The sequence below is a fragment of the Erythrolamprus reginae genome, chromosome 10 (genome assembly GCF_031021105.1).
Source record: "Erythrolamprus reginae isolate rEryReg1 chromosome 10, rEryReg1.hap1, whole genome shotgun sequence".
Taxonomy (NCBI): Eukaryota; Metazoa; Chordata; class Lepidosauria; order Squamata; family Dipsadidae; genus Erythrolamprus; species Erythrolamprus reginae.
Window position 1 is genome coordinate 14,082,606 of NC_091959.1, and position 20,072 is coordinate 14,102,677.

General features: G+C 45.8%; 1 protein-coding gene across 2 annotated transcripts in view; it reads left to right on the forward strand.

Moving 5' to 3' along the window:
- Positions 1–20,072, forward strand: part of SPG11 (SPG11 vesicle trafficking associated, spatacsin) — a 65,667-nt gene that overhangs the window by 32,306 nt on the left and 13,289 nt on the right. The window contains exons 21-34 of one of the 2 annotated variants that reach the window (XM_070763023.1): positions 393–558; positions 2,104–2,309; positions 5,077–5,185; positions 5,718–5,877; positions 6,436–6,663; positions 6,839–7,039; positions 7,627–7,734; positions 9,515–9,677; positions 10,693–10,907; positions 12,111–12,852; positions 15,016–15,158; positions 15,262–15,463; positions 17,558–17,695; positions 19,863–19,996. In XM_070763023.1, the coding sequence (XP_070619124.1) occupies positions 393–558; positions 2,104–2,309; positions 5,077–5,185; positions 5,718–5,877; positions 6,436–6,663; positions 6,839–7,039; positions 7,627–7,734; positions 9,515–9,677; positions 10,693–10,907; positions 12,111–12,852; positions 15,016–15,158; positions 15,262–15,463; positions 17,558–17,695; positions 19,863–19,996 (2,915 nt within the window). The remainder of the gene's footprint in view (positions 1–392; positions 559–2,103; positions 2,310–5,076; positions 5,186–5,717; positions 5,878–6,435; positions 6,664–6,838; positions 7,040–7,626; positions 7,735–9,514; positions 9,678–10,692; positions 10,908–12,110; positions 12,853–15,015; positions 15,159–15,261; positions 15,464–17,557; positions 17,696–19,862; positions 19,997–20,072) is intronic. The other variant, XM_070763025.1, reaches the window with a different exon arrangement.

The following is a 20,072-nucleotide window of genomic DNA, read 5'->3' on the forward strand; positions in this document are numbered from 1 at the left end:
ATGGTATGTCTGTATGTATGATTGGTTTTATAACAAGGGTTTTTAGCTATTCTAGCATTGGATTTTGACATTCTGTTTTTTCACTGTTGTTAGCCGCCCCGAGTCCACGGAGAGGGGCGGCATACAAATCCAATAAATAAATAAATAAAATAAATGTTACTATTTTTTCTTTTTTACTATTTTCTTCTCTTTACAGATTTACATGTATATACATTCTGTAAATGTTGTATTGTTGTTTTGTCTTTTCTCTTTTTTTAATGTATATAATTAATAAAGTATTTAAAAAAAAAAAAGAATTCCCGTCCTGGGATTAAGAGGAATAAGGCAGAGACAGGGGCTGCTCTGTTTTGTTCCGATTGCTTGCAATTCTGCTCCTTTTCTGTCCTTTTCAGATATTTGCAATGAGCTGCCTCACTTCTCGTGCCCTGTTCTCGTAAGCAAACATGCCATAATAGAGCATCTTGACTTCTCCTACTACTTACATCATGAGCGCCCCTCCTTTGCTTTTGGAGCCTTTTTAGCTCAGCGGCTATCGAAGAGCGACTTCCCAAAGGAACTGTAAGTAAAAGGCAAAAACGTCAGAAGAGAAGGATTTAGGGGTAGTGATTTCTGACAGTCTCAAAATGGGTGAGCAGTGTGGTCGGGCGGTAGGAAAAGCAAGTAGGATGCTTGGCTGCATAGCTAGAGGTATAACAAGCATCTTTTTAATATGTTTGTGAGTGATATAGGGGAAGGTTTGGTAGGGAAGGTTTGCCTATTTGCTGATGACTCTAAAGTTTGAAATAGGGTTGATATTCCTGGAGGCGTCTGTAATATGGTAAATGATTTAGCTTTACTAGATAAATGGTCAAAGCAATGGAAACTGCAGTTTAATGTTTCCAAATGTAAAATAATGCACTTGGCGAAAAGGAATACTCAATCTGAGTATTGTATGGGCAGTTCTGTGTTAGCAAAAACTTCAGAAGAAAAGGATTTAGGGGTCGTGATTTCTGACAGTCTCAAAATGGGTGAGCAGTGTGGTCGGTTGGTAGGAAAAGCAAGTAGGATGCTTGGCTGCATAGATAGAGGTATAACAAGCAGGAAGAGCGAGATTGTGATCCCGCTATCTAGAGCGCTGGTGAGACCACATTTGGAGTACTGTGTTCAGTTCTGGTGACCTCACCTACAAAAAGATATTGACAAAATTGAACGGGTCCTAAGACGGGCTACAAGAATGGTGGAAGGTCTTAAGCATGAAATGTATCAGGAAAGACTTAATGAACTCCATCTGTATAGTCTGGAGGACAGAAGGAAAAGGGGGGACATGATTGAAACATTTAAATATGTTAAAGGGTTAAATAAGGTTCAGGAGGGAAGTGTTTTTAATAGGAAAGTGAACACAAGAACAAGGGGACACAATCTGAAGTTAGTTGGGGGAAAGATCAAAAGCAACATGAGAAAATATTATTTTACTGAAAGAGTAGTAGATCCTTGGAACAAACTTACAGCAGACGTGGTTGGTAAATCCACAGTAACTGAATTTAAACCTGCCTGGGATAAACATACAGTATATCCATCCTAAGATAAAAATACAGGAAATAGTATAAGGGCAGACTAGATGGATCATGAGGTCATTTCCCTCCTGAACCTTATTTAACCCTTTAACATATTTAAATGTTTCGATCATGTCCCCCCTTTCCCTTCCGTCCTCCTGACCAGTGTTTCCCAACCTTGGCCACTTGAAGATAGCTGGACTTCAACCCCCAGAATTCCCCAGCCAGCATCCGCTGGCTGTGGAATTCTGGGAGTTGAAGTCCAAATATCTTCAAGTGGCCAAGGTTGGGAAACACTGCTCCAGACTATACAGATGGAGTTCATGAAGCCTTTCCTGATAGGTTTTATGCTTCAGACCTTCCACCATTCCTGTAGCCCGTCTTTGGGCCCGTTCAATTTTATCCATCTCTTTTTGTAGGCGAGGTCTCCAGAACTGAACTCCAGCCCAGGGCTCACGGCCTTAGTTCAGGGGAAACTGGCTTGTGCCCTGGGACTCTTGTCGATTGTCTGCCTCCCATCCCAAGGAAGTCCGTGGAATTTGTGCTGAGAGCAAAATTGTGTCTTTTCCAGGGTTCAGCAAGTGGCCAACGAAGCCTACTCCACGGCCCTCTCGGTTTTCTACTCCCCTTCTCTTGCTGCGACCGCTGTCTGCTTTCTGGAAATGCTGGGCCTGCAGAGTCTGAAGCTCCGAGTGGACGTTAAAGCCGCCAACGTGATTTTGAGCTTCTTGTCCAAGAGAGAGGAGCCCCAGCATCACTCCATCAGACAATCCTTGGGTAACGTTTCCTGTTTTGTTTTGTTTTCATAGACTTTATTGATTTTTCATAAAAATTGACATACACACAAACACACAAACACACATTTAACATAAAGTTGGGGTTGCAATTAGCCCTCTTATTCTAGAAGTCAAATTACCATACAGAAAAAAGAATACATTATTAATGCCTTAAATCAACATAGAAACATAGAAACATAGAAGACTGACGGCAGAAAAAGACCTCATGGTCCATCTAGTCTGCCCTTATACTATTTTCTGTATTTTTATCTTAGGATGGATATATGTTTATCCCAGGCATGTTTAAATTCAGTGACTGTGGATTTACCAACCACGTCTGCTGGAAGTTTGTTCCAAGGATCTACTACTCTTTCAGTAAAATAATATTTTCTCATGTTGCTTTTGATCTTTCCCCCAACTAACTTCAGATTGTGTCCCCTTGTTCTTGCGTTCACTTTCCTATTAAAAACACTTCCCTCCTGGACCTTATTTAACCCTTTAATATATTTAAATGTTTCGATCATGTCCCCCCTTTTCCTTCTGCCCTCCAGATTATACAGATTGAGTTCATGAAGTCTTTCCTGATACGTTTTATGCTTAAAACCTTCCACCATTCTTGTAGCCCGTCTTTGGACCCGTTCAATTTTGTCAATATCTTTTTGTAGGTGAGGTCTCCAGAACTGAACACAGTATTCCAAATGTGGTCTCACCAACATATTAATTTGAGTGAAAAGAAGAAATTTTGTTTAACCTTATATAAAAAACCTTCATATATAAACAAGACAAAAACTCAAAATTTAAATCATAACAATACTTCTACAATTCTCACCTAGTTTTAACTTTTACTTCTTCTTCTTCTTATCTATCCATATATACACTTTATTCCAAATCACATAAAATTCTGATTCTTCTTGGTTATTTAACCGTCTTGTCATCATATCCATTTCAGCGTAATCTAATATTTTCTTAATGACCTCTTCCTCTTTGGGAATACCTTCCCCTTTCCAATTTTGCGCATATACTATCCTGGCCGCTGTCGTTATATGAATAACTAAATGTAAAATATCTTTCTTGTATTTCTGTTTAGTTATACCCAATAAGTAAAATTCTGGAGTTTTTTCTGTCTCTTGCGTTACTATTTCTTTTATTATTCTTTCTATCATTTTCCAGTATATCTTGACTTTGCTACACCTCCACCATTGATGATAATATGAACCTATTTCTTTCTTACACTTCCAACATAATGGGGACATATTAGGAAACATTTTTGCAATTCTACTTGGCGGGAGGTGCCGGTAACGTTTCCAAATACCTGCTCAATCCCTTGAATGTTATTCTTCCTTGGGGCACCTGGCTTAAGGTTTTATAGAAAGTCGATCACCCTGGAGTTGTCAGAGCGATAAATGGAAAACATTTCAAGCAAAATCTGCTTTTTAGATGCCTTAGGTGTTTGAATTATTCTTGCTGACAAGGAGATGTTGTATTGATGGGGGGAAAAGGAATGAAAGTAATAATAATAATAATAATAATAATAATAATAATAATTTATTAGATTTGTATGCTGCCCCTCTCCGAGGAGTGGTAGATTCCGTGGATGGCAGGCGAGTGGGGGAATATCTCAATTCCCCCATGCCTGACGACAGAAGTGGGTTTTAAGGAGCTTACGAAAGGCGAGGAGGGTGGGGGCAATTCTAATCTCTGGGTTTGATATGATAAGATATGGCTCCGTGTGCCACCTGTGGCACCTGTGCCATGGGTTCGCCATCACTGCCCTACGCTAAATAAATAAAACAAAATTCCTATACAGTGGTCCCTTGACTTTCGCGGGGGATAAGTTCCAAGACCGCCCGTGAAAGTCAAATTTCAGCGAACTAGAGACGCTCCCTTCCTTCCTTCATCCCCCTCCCTCCTCCATTCCTGGTTTTACTTACCCCCAGAACCCCCAGGGGCAACGGGGCGGTGATCTGGGGGCTTTGCTGTGCTTGCTGCCGGTGCTCAGGGTTAGGGCAGGGGAAGGGGACTCCGGAGAGGGGCGGCATACAAATCTAATTAATAACAACAATAACAGTAACAATAATAACAATAATAACAATAATAACAATAAATAATAATAACAATAAATAATAATAATAATAATAATAATAATAATAATAATAATAATAATAATAAAGGGGAAGCTCAAGGCAAGAGGGATCCAGACCAGGACTTGAAGCCAGGATTCCAGGCCGGTCAGCTTAGATGGGTGGGGGAAGAAGAGGCGGCTGCAGGCGGCAGTAAGACTCAGCTTCAATTGAAGCATAGCAATGCTCCGAAAATTAAAGGGGAGGGATCAGGAGGCTGGGGCGGAAGAGGAGCTTTTATTTAAAGAAGCAAGATGGTGGGGGAGGAGGAGAGTTAAAACGCACAGTACTGTACATCGGGTGGCCGCGGGAAAACCACTGGTGTTCAAAAAAAACCACGGAGTATTGTTTAAATTAATATTTTTTGCAAACCCATGGTATAGACTTTCGCGAAAGTCGGACCCGCAAAAGTCAAGGGACCACTGTAGTCCTGGGCTTCTTGGGAAGGTCTACTGTGTTGGGCTGATAATCTTAGCGCAGTGTTTCCCAACCTTGGCAACTTGAAGATATCTGGACTTTAACTCCCAGAATTCCCCACCCAGCAAATGCTGGCTGGGGAATTCTGGGAGTTGAAGTCCAAATATCTTCAAGTTGCCAAGGTTGGGAAACACTGACTTAGCGGACTCTCTGGCCTCTTTCTGTTTCCAGTTGAAAAGCTGGGAGAGCTGGCTGATGGAGAAAAAACCGCAGCCGAAGACCTTCTGGTCTGCTTAGAGGAAGCCGTCTGGGATAAGGTTGACCATCAAGAGATCCAAAAGTGAGTTTGTGCTCTCGGTCAAGACCACCGAGAGAGCAAGAGAAACAACCTGTTGTCTTTACTCCCAGAGAGCTTAAGTTATCATTTCATGTAAGACTATTACAAAATCTGAGGTCTTGCATTCACTTTTTTGTGAAGGTGGAGAGTTGGAATAATTAGCATTAGCTGGGCTGGACTGGGCTCTAATCTCCAGGGGGAGTTGGATTCCAGAGGGCCGGGGCCGCCACAGAGGAGGCTCTTCCCCTGGGCCCCGCCAGACGACATTGTTTAGTCAACGGGACTCGGAGAAGGCCAACTCTGTGGGACCTAATCGACCGCTGGGATTCGTGCGGCAGAAGGCGGTCCCGAAGGCATTCTGGCTCTGCACGGCACAGGTCCCGCCATCAGGGGTTTAGGATAAATAAGTATTAACTCCAACGATCAACCATGGGACCTCTGGCTCACTTGTTTACTTGGGGTGGGCTGGGGGGGTCGAGAGCAGGGTGGGGAGGGCGAGGAAAGGCCCAGGCGGCTGAAGGCTCCTTCCTTCCAGGACCTCCGGCGAGGCGAGGCATCTCTGGTCCCTGGTCCTCCAGTTTTGCCAGCTGCACCGTATCAGGCTGAGCACATCCTACCTGAGGGCCTGTGCGCGTTCCAACGAATGGCTGCAGTTTGTGACCGAAGCGCAAAGGCACGGCTACCGGCCAAGCGAGGTGAGGAGCTGCTGGATGCTGGGCTGAGCCTGTGAGGTTTGGGTGGAAGATGGACCCCCATCCTGATGCCCCAGGGCATATGTATGTATGTATGTATGTATGTATGTATGTATGTATGTATGTATGTATGTATGTATGCATGCATGCATGTATGTATGTATGTATATGTGTGTGTGTGCGTGTGTGTGTGTAGATTGTTCTGAGTTTGGGTTTTGCCCCGTGTAATATTTTGAGTGTCTATGCGACATTTCGGTGAAATCACATTCACCATCATCAGGCTGAAGTTATAAGCTTCGTGCTGCTATAAATAGTAGTAGATCCTTGGAACAAACTTCCAGCAGACGTGGTTGGTAAATCCACAGTAACTGAATTTAAACATGCCAGGTATAAACATACAGTATATCCATCCTAAGATAAAATATAGGAAATAGTATAAGGGGCAGACTAGATGGTCCATGTGGTCTTTTTCTGCTGTCAATCTTCTATGTTTCTGTGTTTCTTTGGCCGGGGTGTGTGTGTTCCGGGTCAAAGCTTTATGGAGCTGCTTCCTTCTCCCAGGTGATCCCTCTCCTCTGGGACTTCCCCCTGCCCCTGCGGAACCACTTGGAGCTGGCCCTGGGGCGTTTGCAGCCTCCGGGGGCCTTGCAGGGGCTGGAGCAGAAGCCGCGGGGCCTTTTCCACATCCTCCTCCAGAGCCAGGAGCAGCCGTGTCCTTGGCGACACCTCTTGGTTGCCTCGCTGAAGCACCACTTGCCCCTCCTGAGTGTGCTGGCTGCCGGCTTCCAGGTAGGAGTTCTCCGGGATGCGCCTCCGGGCTCCCGGCCAGACCAGAGAGGGGTGAAAGGCGACTCTGGGACGATGCATTGGGCAAAGTTTGGACCTTGGCGTGTGGGTTATTCAGTCCGCTCTCTGCTTTTTAAAAAATTCTGATTTTCTTCTCTCACTTCCATGCTTTGGGCAGGACGCCAGCCTTCTCCACTGCCTCTGCGTTTGGATAATAACTTCCCTGGACAGCTCTGCCACCAGCGAGGTGACCGAGCACCTTGAAGGCACGGCTGACGCCCACCGGTGGGGCCTGGCAGACTTAGCCCTCCTCTGGCAGTGGCTGTTGAAGAGGCAGAAGGCCAGGATCCTCCTTCAGGGCTTCCAGCTCTTCCTGAAGGTGAGCTGGCCGGGGTTGGTCTCTGGGCCTTTGGAGGCACCTGGCAGGGGTCCCCGAAGCACTTGCGGGGGGCAGATCTCATGGACTGCTGGGGAGAACCTAAGAAGAGCCATGCTGGATCAGACCAAAGCCCATCGAGTCCAGCATTCTGTGTCACACAGTGGCCCACCAATTGTCCATGGGGATCTTGAGCAGAAACTGAAGGCAAAACCCTCCCTTTCCCTTGATCCCTAACAAATGGTACTCAAGGGAATTCTGCCTGCCTCAACCAACATAGAGGCGGCACATGGACATCTGTTTCAATAACCACCGATACACTTGGCATCCCTGAATCTGCCTAATCCTGCCTTGAAGATATCAAGGCTGACAGCTGTCACGACCTCTTCTGGAAGTGAATTCCATAACCCAAAGACCCTCTGGGTGAAGAAATATTTCCCTTCATTTGTCCTCACTTTCTTACCTGTGAGCTTTAGGGATGAGGAGAGGGATTCTGACCCACCCCATCCCCTGTTTTCCTTCCAAAGATGGGCAACCCTCTCTGGGTAGAATCCGGGCAGACTGTTCTTTATTTCTTGTCTGACATTCAGGATTCTCCTTTGCTGGTGATACTGGAAGTGTACGAACTGTGCCTGGATTACAAAAATTACAGCCAAGCCAAGATCAAACTGCTGGCGTTCCAAGACCATCTTTCAAACGTAAGCAGAATGCAATTTGCTCCCTGTGGCTTTTTACAAACCGAACGGGCAGGTTTGCCTTTTCATGTCCTGGATGCTGCCCTTGGAGGTCACCCGGCTTCCGGGGGATGAGAATTCCCAGGGGTCCAGCCAGGGTGGTCCATTCTGGGCTCCTGGATTTGGCTATTCAGGGCAAGGGCGGTTGTGGCATCCCGCTTGTCCCACCTGGGAGGGTAGCCCCCTCGGGCTGGCCAGTCGGCCAGGGAGCGAGAAGAACCAGTGTGAATGAGAAGGGTCAGTTCCGCTCCCAATTGGAGGAAATTGTACATTTTGAAGTTGAAGAGGCTGGTCCAGCAAGGGGGCTTTTACTCAGCAAAGCAGGTTTTCCAATGGAAGGCGCAGAGGTGGGACTGCTAAGGGGGAATGGTGATGGCGGAGTCCAGCGCAATTCTGCTAGTGCACCTGGGCAGGTAGCGAAATTGCACACGGTCAAGCCAGTGCAGAAGTTGGTGTTGAGTCAATGGCTTGCCACACTATCTGTAGGAGGCCTGATGTTTATGTGGACTTGGGGGTGGGGGGGTGTTTCAGTAGGGAGCAGATGCAGCCACCAAGCATTCTTTTGAGAAGTTCAAGGCCATCTTATGTCCACTACCTGGGCCATGGGCGCACTTGCGTGTCTGCGCCTGATTTCGCTACCTGCCCGGGTGCAGTGGCAGAATTGTGCTGGACTCCGCAGGCCCTCAGAGCCACAGGGGCAAGCACACGTCACTGTCCAACCTGAGCATCCCACATCTGGGAAGGAGGCTTCACCTGGCCACCTGTGCAAGCATTTCTTTGTGCGCAGAGTTTCAAGGAACCAAAACTGCTGCTGCTTGAGGGGCTTTTGATGCAGGCAATTTTATTCTGGGCCTGAGCTGTGGAGGGAAAGGCCTTGGAAGAGTCTTGCCCAGTGACCTCCTCCTCTTCCTTCCTTCCTTCCTTCCTTCCTTCCTTCCTTCCTTCCTTCCTTCCTTCCTTCCTTCCTCCCTCCCTCCCTCCCTCCCTCCCTTCCCTTCCCTTCTTCTTCTTCTCCTCCTCTTCCTCCTGCTCCCTTCTTTCTGCTTCTCCTCCTCCTCCTTCTTCATCTTCGTCTTCCTCCTCCTCCTCCTCCTCCTCCTTCTTCTTCTTCTTCTTCTTCTTTTAAATAAACTTTATTGATTTTCTTAAAATTGACAAACATACAAACACACATTTAACATAAAATTGGGGTTGCAAATACCCCGCTTGTTCAAGAAGTCAAATTGCATTACAGAAAAAAGAATACATTATTCATATGTTAAGTCAACCTATTACTTTAAGTGAAAAGAAGAGATTTTATGTTACCTTATTATGAAAAAAACACATAAACTTCATATCTAAGCAAAGTACAAACACAAGAATTAAATTAAATCCTAACCATACTATTATTGTGCATTTTTAATTCTTCTTTTTGTCTATCCATGTATACACTTTATTCCAAATCACATAAAATTCAGATTCTTCTTGGTTATTTAACCATCTTGTCATCATATCCATTTCAGCGCAGTCTAATATTTTCTTAATAACCTCCTCCTCTTTGGGAATATCTTCCCCCTTCCAATTTTGCGCATATACTATCCTGGCCGCTGTCGTTATGTGAATAACTAGATGTAAAATATCTTTCTTATATTTCTGTTTGTTTATACCTAGTAAGTAAAATTCCCGGAGTTTTTTCTACCTCTTGCTTTATTATTTCTTGTATTATTCTTTCTATCATTTTCCAATATGTCTTAACTTCCTGCAGCTTGAAGACCAGCACGAGAGGGGGCTGCCCGTCCTCCCGGGGCCCTGGCTGGAGACACAGGCCTCCTTCCTTCTCAGCCTGATGCTGCACCAATGCAGGACAGAGTACGAATTCAGGAAACTCCTCGAGATGCTCTCAGATGCAGGAACTGCTCTTCTCCATGGCAAGGGCACCTTCCTTCCCTTCGCGACTGTGGCTGACACGGCTGGGGGCAGGCTGGGGGGCTCAGGACTCTAGCATTGGGCAGCCAGTTGCCTGTACATGGGACAGCCGGTGACCGTTTTGGAGAACAGGGTGCAGGATTCGGTGGGATTCATTGGCCGCTTTAGCTGCAGAGCTCCCCCTGGTTTGGATGTTAGCTTAAACCAGTGATTTTCAACCTTTTTTGAGCCGCGGCACATTTTTTACATTTACAAAACCATGGGGCACATTGAGTGGAGGGGGGGGGGCTAAAAAAAGTTTGGACAAAAATTTTTTTCTCTCTCTTTTCCTCCCTTTCGCTCTATTTCTCCCTCCCTCTTTCTCTCCCTTCCTCTTTTTTCTCTCTCTCTCCATCCCTCTTTCTTTCTCTCTTCCTTCCTTCCTCTTTTTTGCTCTCTTTCTCTCTCCCACCTTCCCTCCCTCTCTTTCTCTCTTTCTTTCTTTCTCTTGCTCTCTTGCGCTCTCTCTTGCTTTCTCTCTCTCTCTTGTTCTCTTTCTCTCTCTCTTTCTTTCTCTGTCTCTCATTCTCTTTCTTTTTCTCTCCCTTGCTTTCTTTTTCTCTCCCTTGCTTTCTTTCTCTCTTTCTTTCTCTGTCTCTCATTCTCTTTCTTTTTCTCTCCCTTGCTTTCTTTCTCTCTCTCTCTCTTGCTTTCTTTCTGTCTCTCTCTTGCTTGCTTTCTTTCTCTCTCTCTTGCTCTTTCTTTCTCTCTCTTTCTCTCTCTCTCTTGCTTTCTTTCTCTCTTTCTCTCTCTCTCTCTTGGTTTTTTCTCTCTCTCTGAGCTTCACGGCACACCTGACCATGTCTCACGGCACACTAGTGTGCCGTGGCACACTGGTTGAAAAACACTGGCTTAAACATCCAACCGGGGTGCCTCAGTATGCAGCCCTGTTGGGGTTGGAGGGGGGGTCAGGAAAAGCCCCTTTGCTCCACTCCCAAAGTCTGCCCTCTCACTATTGCTCCTCTTCTCCCTTTGCAGGGCCAGATCTGCAGAAGCTCAGTGCCCTCGGTGCCATCCTGGAAGGTTCGCCCACCTCCATCAGCCGGGCTCTGCTGAGCAACTACAGCTTGGAGAGGTTCCAGGAGGAGTGCCGGAGGATTTTGGAGCAGCTGCAGGAGGGCGGCTCTTTCGCTGCGGCTCGTAGGGTGGCAGAGCTCGCAGCCCTGCCAGTAGACAACGTCGTCATTCAGGAGGTGGCCTGGAGTCAAGCCCTTTTTTTTTTTTCAGTTTTATTCCCCTTGATCATTTTGTCCACTGCCAAATTAGTGTCGCCCCTGTCAGCTGTTGGTGGCTGCCTTCCCCTCCCCCACGTCTGGTGCAGCTATGTGTCTAAATCTGCATTGGCCCAGTGGGACGCCTGCTTTGCCGGCCTTGCTTGGGACCCCTGCCAGCCCCAGGCAGCCTGACCTTCACAGAAAGCCACGCTTGGCTCTCCAGAGTTCACTGAGCCTCTGCCAGGAAGAGGGGCTGAGAAGGAAGGGAGGGGGAGGCAAGCCATGCATGGGGTAAATGTGGTTCTGTGTCAGACAATGCTTTCTTCTACATGGGGCTACCTCTGAAAAGTGTTCGGAAACTTCAGATCGTGCAGAACGCAGCCGCGAGAGCCATCGTGGGGCTTCCAAGATTCGCCCACGTTTCTTCAACACTCCGTGGCTTGCAATGGCTGCCGATCAGTTTCCGGTCACAATTCAAAGTGTTGGTCATGACCTTTAAAGCCCTACATGGCATTGGACCAGATTACCTCCGGAACCGCCTGCTACCGCACGAATCCCAGCGACCGATAAGGTCCCACAGAGTTAGCCTTCTCCGAGTCCCGTTGACTAAGCAATGTCGTTTGGCGGGCCCCAGGGGAAGAGCTTTCTCTGCGGCGGCCCCGGCCCTCTGGAACCAACAATTTATGTATGGTATGCTTGTATGTATGTCTGCTTAATAATGGGGTTTTTAAAATATCTTAAATTGTAAATTATTAGATTTTTTATAAACTGTTTTTATTGTGTTGTGAGCCGCCCCGAGTCTACAGAGAGGGGCGGCATAGAAATCTAATAAACATAAACATAAACTCCCCCCGGAGATTAGAATTGCCCCCACCCTCCCTGTCTTTCGTAAACTACTCAAGACTCACTTATACGGCCAGGCATGGGGGAGTTGAGATATTCCTTCCCCCTAGGCCATTACAAGTTATGCATGGTATGTCTGTGTGTATGTTTGGTTTTATAATAAGGGTTTTTAGTTGTTTTATTATTGGATTTTTACATGCTGTTTTAATCATTGTTTTTAGCCGCCCCGAGTCTACGGAGAGGGGCGGCATACAAATCCAATAAATTATTATTATTATTAATTATTATTTATTTCTGTGCAGCTGAGTTCCTCCTGATGGTGGTTTGTGTCCTTTCCAGGTGCTCCAAAACCTCCTCCTCTTGAAACAGGCTGGCCACTGGGCTCAAGAACGGACACGAGTCGAGTTCTGGAAAAAGTCCCACGAGAACTTCGCGCAGAATGCCATCTCCAGCCGAGCTGCTTCCGGCTTTTTCTCAGCTCAGGCAGACTTGGTCCCGGAGGACGACCGAGTGTCCAGTATCTTAGAGAGGCAACTCCTGCTCGCTTTAGCTGGACACTGGCTGGTCGGAAGCGACCCGGTTCCTGTGGATGACCTGGAGGAGATAGAGAGGGAAATTTGGCGGTGCCGCATCAGGCGACGGAGTTTCAGCCAAGGCACCGGGCCGATGGAGCCCAGAGGTTCTCACCAGATGTCCATCAGTAGTGAGCTGTCCTTTGACTCCTTGGCCAAGGAATTCTGCTTTTCTAAGGTCGCTGCTTTAAACCTCTCGCAGTACCTGGAGCTCAGAGGTTTCCCTTCCCAGGATGCGCCCACAGCTGGACTTTCCAAAGGTGAAACGGCGTCACTGAGTTTCCTGATTGGACGTCTTCTGGATGAAGGAAGCGTGCACGAAGCCGCTCGGGTTTGCCGCTATTTCAGCTTCTACAACAGAGACGCGGCACGGATCTTGCATTGCAGAAAGCTGGCCTTGGGAGAGGAGGACGAGGGAGGCTTTCATCCAGACATCGAGGCTCTGTTGGCCGCCGAGGAGACCAAGAGGCAGAGAGAAGCGGCCCTTGGGAAGAAACGGCTGAAGAGTTGTAAGTTGCATCCCCCGTGAAATGTCCGAGGGAAACCAGTTACTCTCTCCAGGGCCATGGTGCTCTTTCCTCTTGGCGGTAGCCCTTAGGCTTAGATGTTGGGCAGAGCTACTGGTCCCATAACCTGATGGGCAGAGTGAGAGTTTTGCGTACACCTGTGCCGGCCAGGAAAGCCAGTTTTCCGGGAAAGCAGCGTGCCTTTCAGACACGCTGCTTTCCTGCACCTCTTTCCTGGGGGTGGGGGGAAGTGGCCTTCCTCCCCCACCCCCCCGCCCAGGAAAGAGGTGCAGGAAAGCAGTGCATTTGAAAAGCGAGCTGCTTTCCCGGAAAACTGGCTTTCCTGGCCGGCACAGGGATTTCCCGGGCAGCTGGCTTGAGCCTGGTGCCGGTCAGCAAAGCCAGCTGCCTGCCGGAGATGTGGAGAGAAAGAAGGGAAAGAGAGGGAGGGAAAGAGAAGTGGAGAGGAAAGAAGGAGGGAGGGAGGGAAGGAAGGGAGAGAAAAGTGAACGAGAGGGAGAGAGAAAGGGAGGAAGAGAGGAAGGAAGGAAGAGATAAATATAAAGGGAGAGAGGGAGAAAGAGAGGGAGGGGAAGAGGGGAAGGAAGGAAAAGAGAGAGAAAGAGAAAAAAGTGGAAGGAAGAGAGAAGGAAAGAAAGGGAGAGAGAGAGAAAGAGAGAGAGAGAGAAGATAGGAAGGAAGAGAGTGAGTGAGAGAGAGCAAGAAAGAAAGAGTGAGAGAGAGGAAAGCAAGAGAGAGAGGAGTGGAAGGAAGAGAGAGAGAGAGAGAAATGATAGAATAAAGGGGAGAAAGAAAGAGAAATGAGAAAATGATTGAGGCAGAGAATGACAGGAAAGAGAGAGAAACAGAGAGAGAAGTGACTCTTGATTTAAAGCATATGGTAAAAGCCCTTAAATAATAACAGAGAAAAAATACCCCAGCCCTCACCTGTTTTTATTAATAGTTATGTTTTTGGATTTGCTGTTTGTTTTAGTTTTAATAGTAATAGAGTTTTGTTTTGTTTTATTATTAATTTCTTTTAATATTTATTTATTTATGTATGTATGTATGTATTTATTTATACATACATACATACATACATACATACATACATACATACATACATACATACATACTTCTATGCCGCCCAGTCCCAAGGGGACTGCCGCTCAGACACTATACTTTTCCGCCCACCCCGAAAAAAAATTAGAGGGAACATTGTCCACCACTGCAACCACTAAGCACTAAACTACAAACCACTCTCTGTAACAAAACCACTCACTGTAACAAACTACACCCATGCAAGGGTGTACCTCCTTATATAGGATACAGCCAATCAGGTTGCAGCACAATTAGCAAACCCATGATTACATTTTTATTTTTTATTTTTTTTTATTTATTTATTTTGTCCAATACACAATGAGGGTTTTAGTGGGTGTGTGTGTGTATACACACACACACACACACACACACACACACACACAGAGTAAAATACATGATGAAGGTTATAGAGGAGATACTCATAGTAAAATATATCTAAGAAAGAATAGAAAAGAAGATGAAGTAATAGAACATATCAATGAAAGAATAGAAGAAGAGATATAGGAATAGAAGAAAGATATAGGAGATATAGGAGAGCAATAGGACAGGGGACGGAAGGCACTCTAGTGCACTTGTACTCGCCCCTTACTGACCTCTTAGGAATCTGGATAGGTCAACCGTGGATAATCAAAGGGTAAAGTGTTGGGGGTTTGGGGATGACACTATGGAGTCCGGTAATGAGTTCCACGCTTCGACAACTCGGTTACTGAAGTCGTATTTTTTACAGTCAAGTTTGGAGCGGTTAATATTGAGTTTAAATCTGTTGTGTGCTCTTGTGTTGTTGTGGTTGAAGCTGAAGTAATCACCGACAGGCAGGACGTTGCAGCATATGATCTTGTGGGCAATACTTAGATCTTGTTTAAGGCGTCTTAGGTCTAGGCTTTCTAGGCCCAGGATTGAAAGTCTAGTCTCGTAGGGTATATGCTGATTATGGCTTACATCAGCCTCTCCCATGGTTACGAACCATTTACTTGCATTGTGATATTACCTTCAGAAATGAACTTTCTTTCCCCATCTACTCCTCTGGCTATTTGCTCCACTCTGAGGTCCTGGTTTTCTTCTCAGCGTCAAGCCTGGATTCCTGGTCCTTTGTCGGGGGCTCCTCTGCGGAGGGCGGAGTGGTTGGCAGCCTGCAGACGTTAGTGGCGGAATGCGTACACGGACGGAATTACTGTCGGCAGATTCTCTACCTTTACGAACTCTCCAAAGTACGTGGCTGGGGGTCGGGAATCGGGTGAAGGCCAAGCAGCCCTGGTGGATGAAGCGGGGAGGTCAGTGATGTGACCCTTCTCTCGCCCCGACTGTCTGCAGGAGCTGGGCTGTCCCTTCAGTGAGATTGCCGCCCACGATTCCGAGAAGCTTCTGCGGGCAATCCTGTCCTCCCAGCAGCCGGACTGGTACAAGAAGGCTCAGGCCTTCATCACCAACCAGGGGCTGGAGCCCGGGGCTGTGGCTGAGATGGTGGCAGAGGAAATCACCCGCGAGCTGCTGGCACCTTCGGAAGGGAGAGGCAGTAAGTCCACCTGGCTCTGGATAGTTGCCGCTTGCTGGACTTTGGCCGTGGCCTTGTCATTTCACGCTTCTCTCTTTTTTTAAAATTAATTAATTAATTAATTAATTTACTTACTTACTTACTTACTTACTTACTTACTTACTTACTTACTTACTTACTTATTTACTTACTTACTTACTCATTCATTCATTCATTCATTCATTTATTTATTTATTAGATTTGTATGCCGCCCCTCTCCGAAGACTCGGGGCGGCTAACAACAATAAAAAGACAATGTAAACAAATCTAATTTTAAAAATAATCTAAAAAACCCCAATTTAAGGGACCAATCATACAAACAAGCATACCATGTATAAATTCTATAAGCCTAGGGAGGAAGGGAAAATTTCAATTCCCCCATGCCTGACGACAGAGGTGGGTTTTAAGGAGCTTGCGAAAGGCCAGGAGGGTGGGGGCAACTCTGATATCCGGGGGGAGTTGGTTCCAGAGAGTCGGGGCCGCCACAGAGAAGGCTCTTCCCCCGGGTCCCGCCAGACGACATTGTTTAGTCGACGGGACCCAGAGAAGGCCAACTCTGTGGGACCTAACTGGTCGCTGGGATTCGTGTGGATGCTTTGATTGATTTTGAGAGGGGCTCCTGCTTGGGCAGCGCTTGAACTAGAAGACCTCCAAGGTCCCTTCCAACTCATTAGAAACATAGAAGATTGACGGCAGAAAAAAGACCTCATGGTCCATCTAGTCTGCCCTTATGCTATTTCCTGTATTTTATCTTAGGATATATATATATGTTTATCCCAGGCATGTTTAAATTCAGCTACTGTGGATTTACCAACCACCTCTGCTGGAAGTTTGTTCCAAGGATCTACTACTCTTTCAGTCAAATAATATTTTCTCATGTTGCTTTCGATCTTTCCCCCAACTAACCTCAGATTGTGTCCCCTTAACTCTTACTATTCTTTTTTTAAAAAAAAAATATTTTTATTAAATTGCAAAGACAGGCAAAACATACATTACATGTAACATTTAGTGGAGCAACTATCGCTCCTCTCAAAGTAGAAGCCATATTTGTATTTGTAATAAGAAAAGAAAAGAAAAAAAAATCTTATCGTTATTTCACACCATCTATGAAATACTTAAAAATATCAATTGTAAGATAATAGGTAAAAACACATCTAAAATATTTAAAAATATATCGAAAATTTAAAATTATGACTTAAAATGTACTAAGAAAAAAAAAGAGAAATAGTAGAAGAAAAAAGGAGTTTACATTTGTATTGTAAATAATCACCGTCTAGTACAATATAACTACCAAGTACAAATATATTTAAAATAGTATAAAAATAAGGTTATCTCTGTTTCTTTGTATCCAACCAGATATACAGTGTTCCCTCGATTTTCGCGGGTTCGAACTTCGCGAATAGTCTATACCACGGTTTTTAAAAAAATTAATTAAGAAATACTTCGCGGATTTTTTTCTATACCATGGTTTTTCCCACCCAATGACGTCATACGTCATTGCCAAAATAATAATTTTTGCAAATAAATAACCAAAAAAAATTGTTAATAAATAATTATGTTTATAAATATCAGGATCATTAAGTTCTTATTCAATGGTGAATACCAGTAATAATGGTGAGTAAATGGTTGTTAAGGGAATGGGAAATGGTAATTTAGGGGTTTAAAGTGTTAAGGGATGGCTTGTGATACTGTCCATAGCCAAAAATGGTGTATTTACTTCCGCATCTCTACTTCACGGAAATTCGACTTTCGCAGGCGGTCTCAGAACGCATCCCCTGCGAAAATCGAGGGAACACTGTATACCTTTTGCCAAACATCATAAAATTCTGATTCTTCTTGATTTTTTAATCTTGTCGTCATCATGTCAAGTAATTCTTAGTATTCTACGTTGTTTCTATGTTCTCTGATTGCTACTGTGCATTGTTTGATGTACGTTTGCCTTTTTAACCTATATTCTGCCAGGACTGCCGCTCACCTGATCATTATTTAAATGATTATTTACATTCTGAAGGAATGTAATGTAATTCCCAGGATGGGAGCAGAGGAGAGACGCAGCCTGTCTTATTTTATGTACAGAGCAAACTGCAGCCCTGAATCCTGCGGAGGAGAGCCAGAGGTTCCTGCAACTGGCCAAGCTTTGCCAGGACCACACGCTTGTGGGCATGAAGCTGCTGGACAAGATTTCGTCCGTGCCACATGGGGAGCTTTCCTGTAGTAAGTCCGCGGTAGATAGAAAATGGGTCCTTGTGAGGTGGGAATTTCAGGTGAGGTTTGTGAGGACTTCTGTGTGGATGCTGTCAAAGTCCCTAGTGAGGGCAATGTCCTCAAAAGGGGCTAAGTGCAACCCAGCCGTGTGGGGTCACTCACGAACGCGAATCCTAGAAAGAAGAACCTGGACACATTCTCTCTCTGCGTGAAGTGACATAGTGTAGAGCCATGTACTCCTTTTTATTTAGGAACATAAGGAAATGGGGTATAATTGCATATACATGTCAAATGATACATCCAACAACACAACTTCAAACGTATCTTTTGAGTTCTTCCTTTTCCCATAGATATCAAGGAACAATTTCCTAGGAAACTCTTCCCAAAAGCAGATGTTCCTCACACCTAATTTCTCTGAAGTCTTCTGCCTTATCTTACTAATCTTCCTTAATTACTCTGTCGTCCTGTTGTATGCTTCAGGCAATGTAAATCCCCCCCTTTGATCCTATAAGTGGTGAAAACTTTGTTTATTGTGAGATGTTTATTTGAGCCCTTTTGTTTCCCTGTTGTAATTGCCAGGAATGCAGATTAGGCGAGTTTAGTGTCCTTCCTGTCCTGGGTTATAGAATCAGGATAAGAGTATTTTTTATGCTAGAGGTCCAGATTTATAAATCCTATTCTAACAGCTATACTGCAACACTTCTGAGTCTCAAATCCAAAATATGTGCACTTTGGCAAAGATCTCATGAGGATCTATTGGCCAAGGGAATATGGATCTCCTTGGACGTTGGCCTCACTTTCACGTGGTGTGTCTTGTCTACCCTTCTTGCGTAGCCCATATTGACACAACATAGTGACACCTGTTGAAACTGTGCCATCGTGTTCCTGGGGAACGAAACCCAGAAGCAGCTGCTTCCTCCAAGCCAGTGGTTCTCAACCTGGGGGTCGGGACCCCTTTTGGGGTCGAATGACCATTTCACAGGGGTCGCCTGAGAGCCTGGGAAAAGACAAATTTCTCCTGGTATTAGGAACTAAAGCTTCTATTCTGGCATCTTGGAACATATTTTTAACAATCCGACCAATCAGGCGTTTACAGTGGGGGTGTCCCTCTGACCTTCCTGCCAATCAGCTCAAAGCTCTGTTGGGAGAATTGGGGCTAGACTTTTGGTTGGGGGTCACCACAACATGAGGAATGGTATTAAGGGGTCACGGCATTAAGAAGGTTGAGAACCACTGCTCCAGGCTCTGCCCTGCTTCCGTGCTCTTCTTGGGATTGCTGGAGGGGGCGGGGAGACTCTTATTTATTTATTTTATTTATTTATTCAATTTTTATGCCGCCCTTCTCCTTAGACTCAGGGCGGCTTCCAACATGTTAGCAATAGCACTTTTTTAACAGAGCCAGGCTATTGCCCCCACAATCTGGGTCCTCATTTGACCCACCTCGGAAGGATGGAAGGCTGAGTCAACCTTGAGCCGGTGATGAGATTTGAACCGCTGACCTTCAGATCTACAAGTCAGCTTCAGTGGCCTGCAGTACAGCACTCTACCTGCTGCGCCACCCCGGCTCTTTCGGGATATGCCGGTGTTCCCCAGAGAAACAAAGGGGCAGAGCTACTGGTTTTGTCCTCAAGATACTTGGACGTTTCTGTTTTCTTTTGGACAGCAATTGCTTTTTCTTGGGTCAAGTGGGAAAGTGGACTTCCAATTGGCTGAAATGGCGATTCCCGACCTCCTTGGTCATTGTCCGTGGTGGTTGAATTGCTGAGGGTGGGAGGCCACCAGGGTTAGATTTAGGTTTAGATTTAATTGGATTTAATCTCCGAGGATTCCGGGCGGCTCACAGCATGTACAGAAAAACAAGGAACAATAATAACAATCCAATTAATGCGTTAAAAGCAATCTTAAAAATTCTAATTAAAGAACTATCAATTATCATTCATTCATTCAACAATCAAACCAAAGCATTCATTGGTCAGGGGGGAAGATCTAAGGAACCCCAGGCCTGGAGGCCAAGATGACTTTTTAAAGCTCGTTTCGGAAGGCGAGGAGGGAGGGGGCAGTACGAATCTCCGATTCCAGAGGGCCGGGGCCCCCACAGAGAAGGCCCCGCCAGCCGACATTAGCAGTGTGCAGCAGGAGCCTCTGTTCACGGAAGCGTCTCTCTCTCTTTCCTCAGCCGTGGAGCTCCTGATTCTGGCCCACAACTGCTTCAGCTTGACGTGTCACATGGAGGGCATCACGCGTGTCCTTCAAGCTGCCCGGCTGCTCACGGATGAACACTTGGCGCCAAAGGAAGAGTTCGGCCTTGTGGTAGGTTAGCTCTGCTGGGACCCTGCAGGGGCTGCGGTTGCCCAGGCCCCCGGAGGGTTGCGGAGCAGGAACCGGC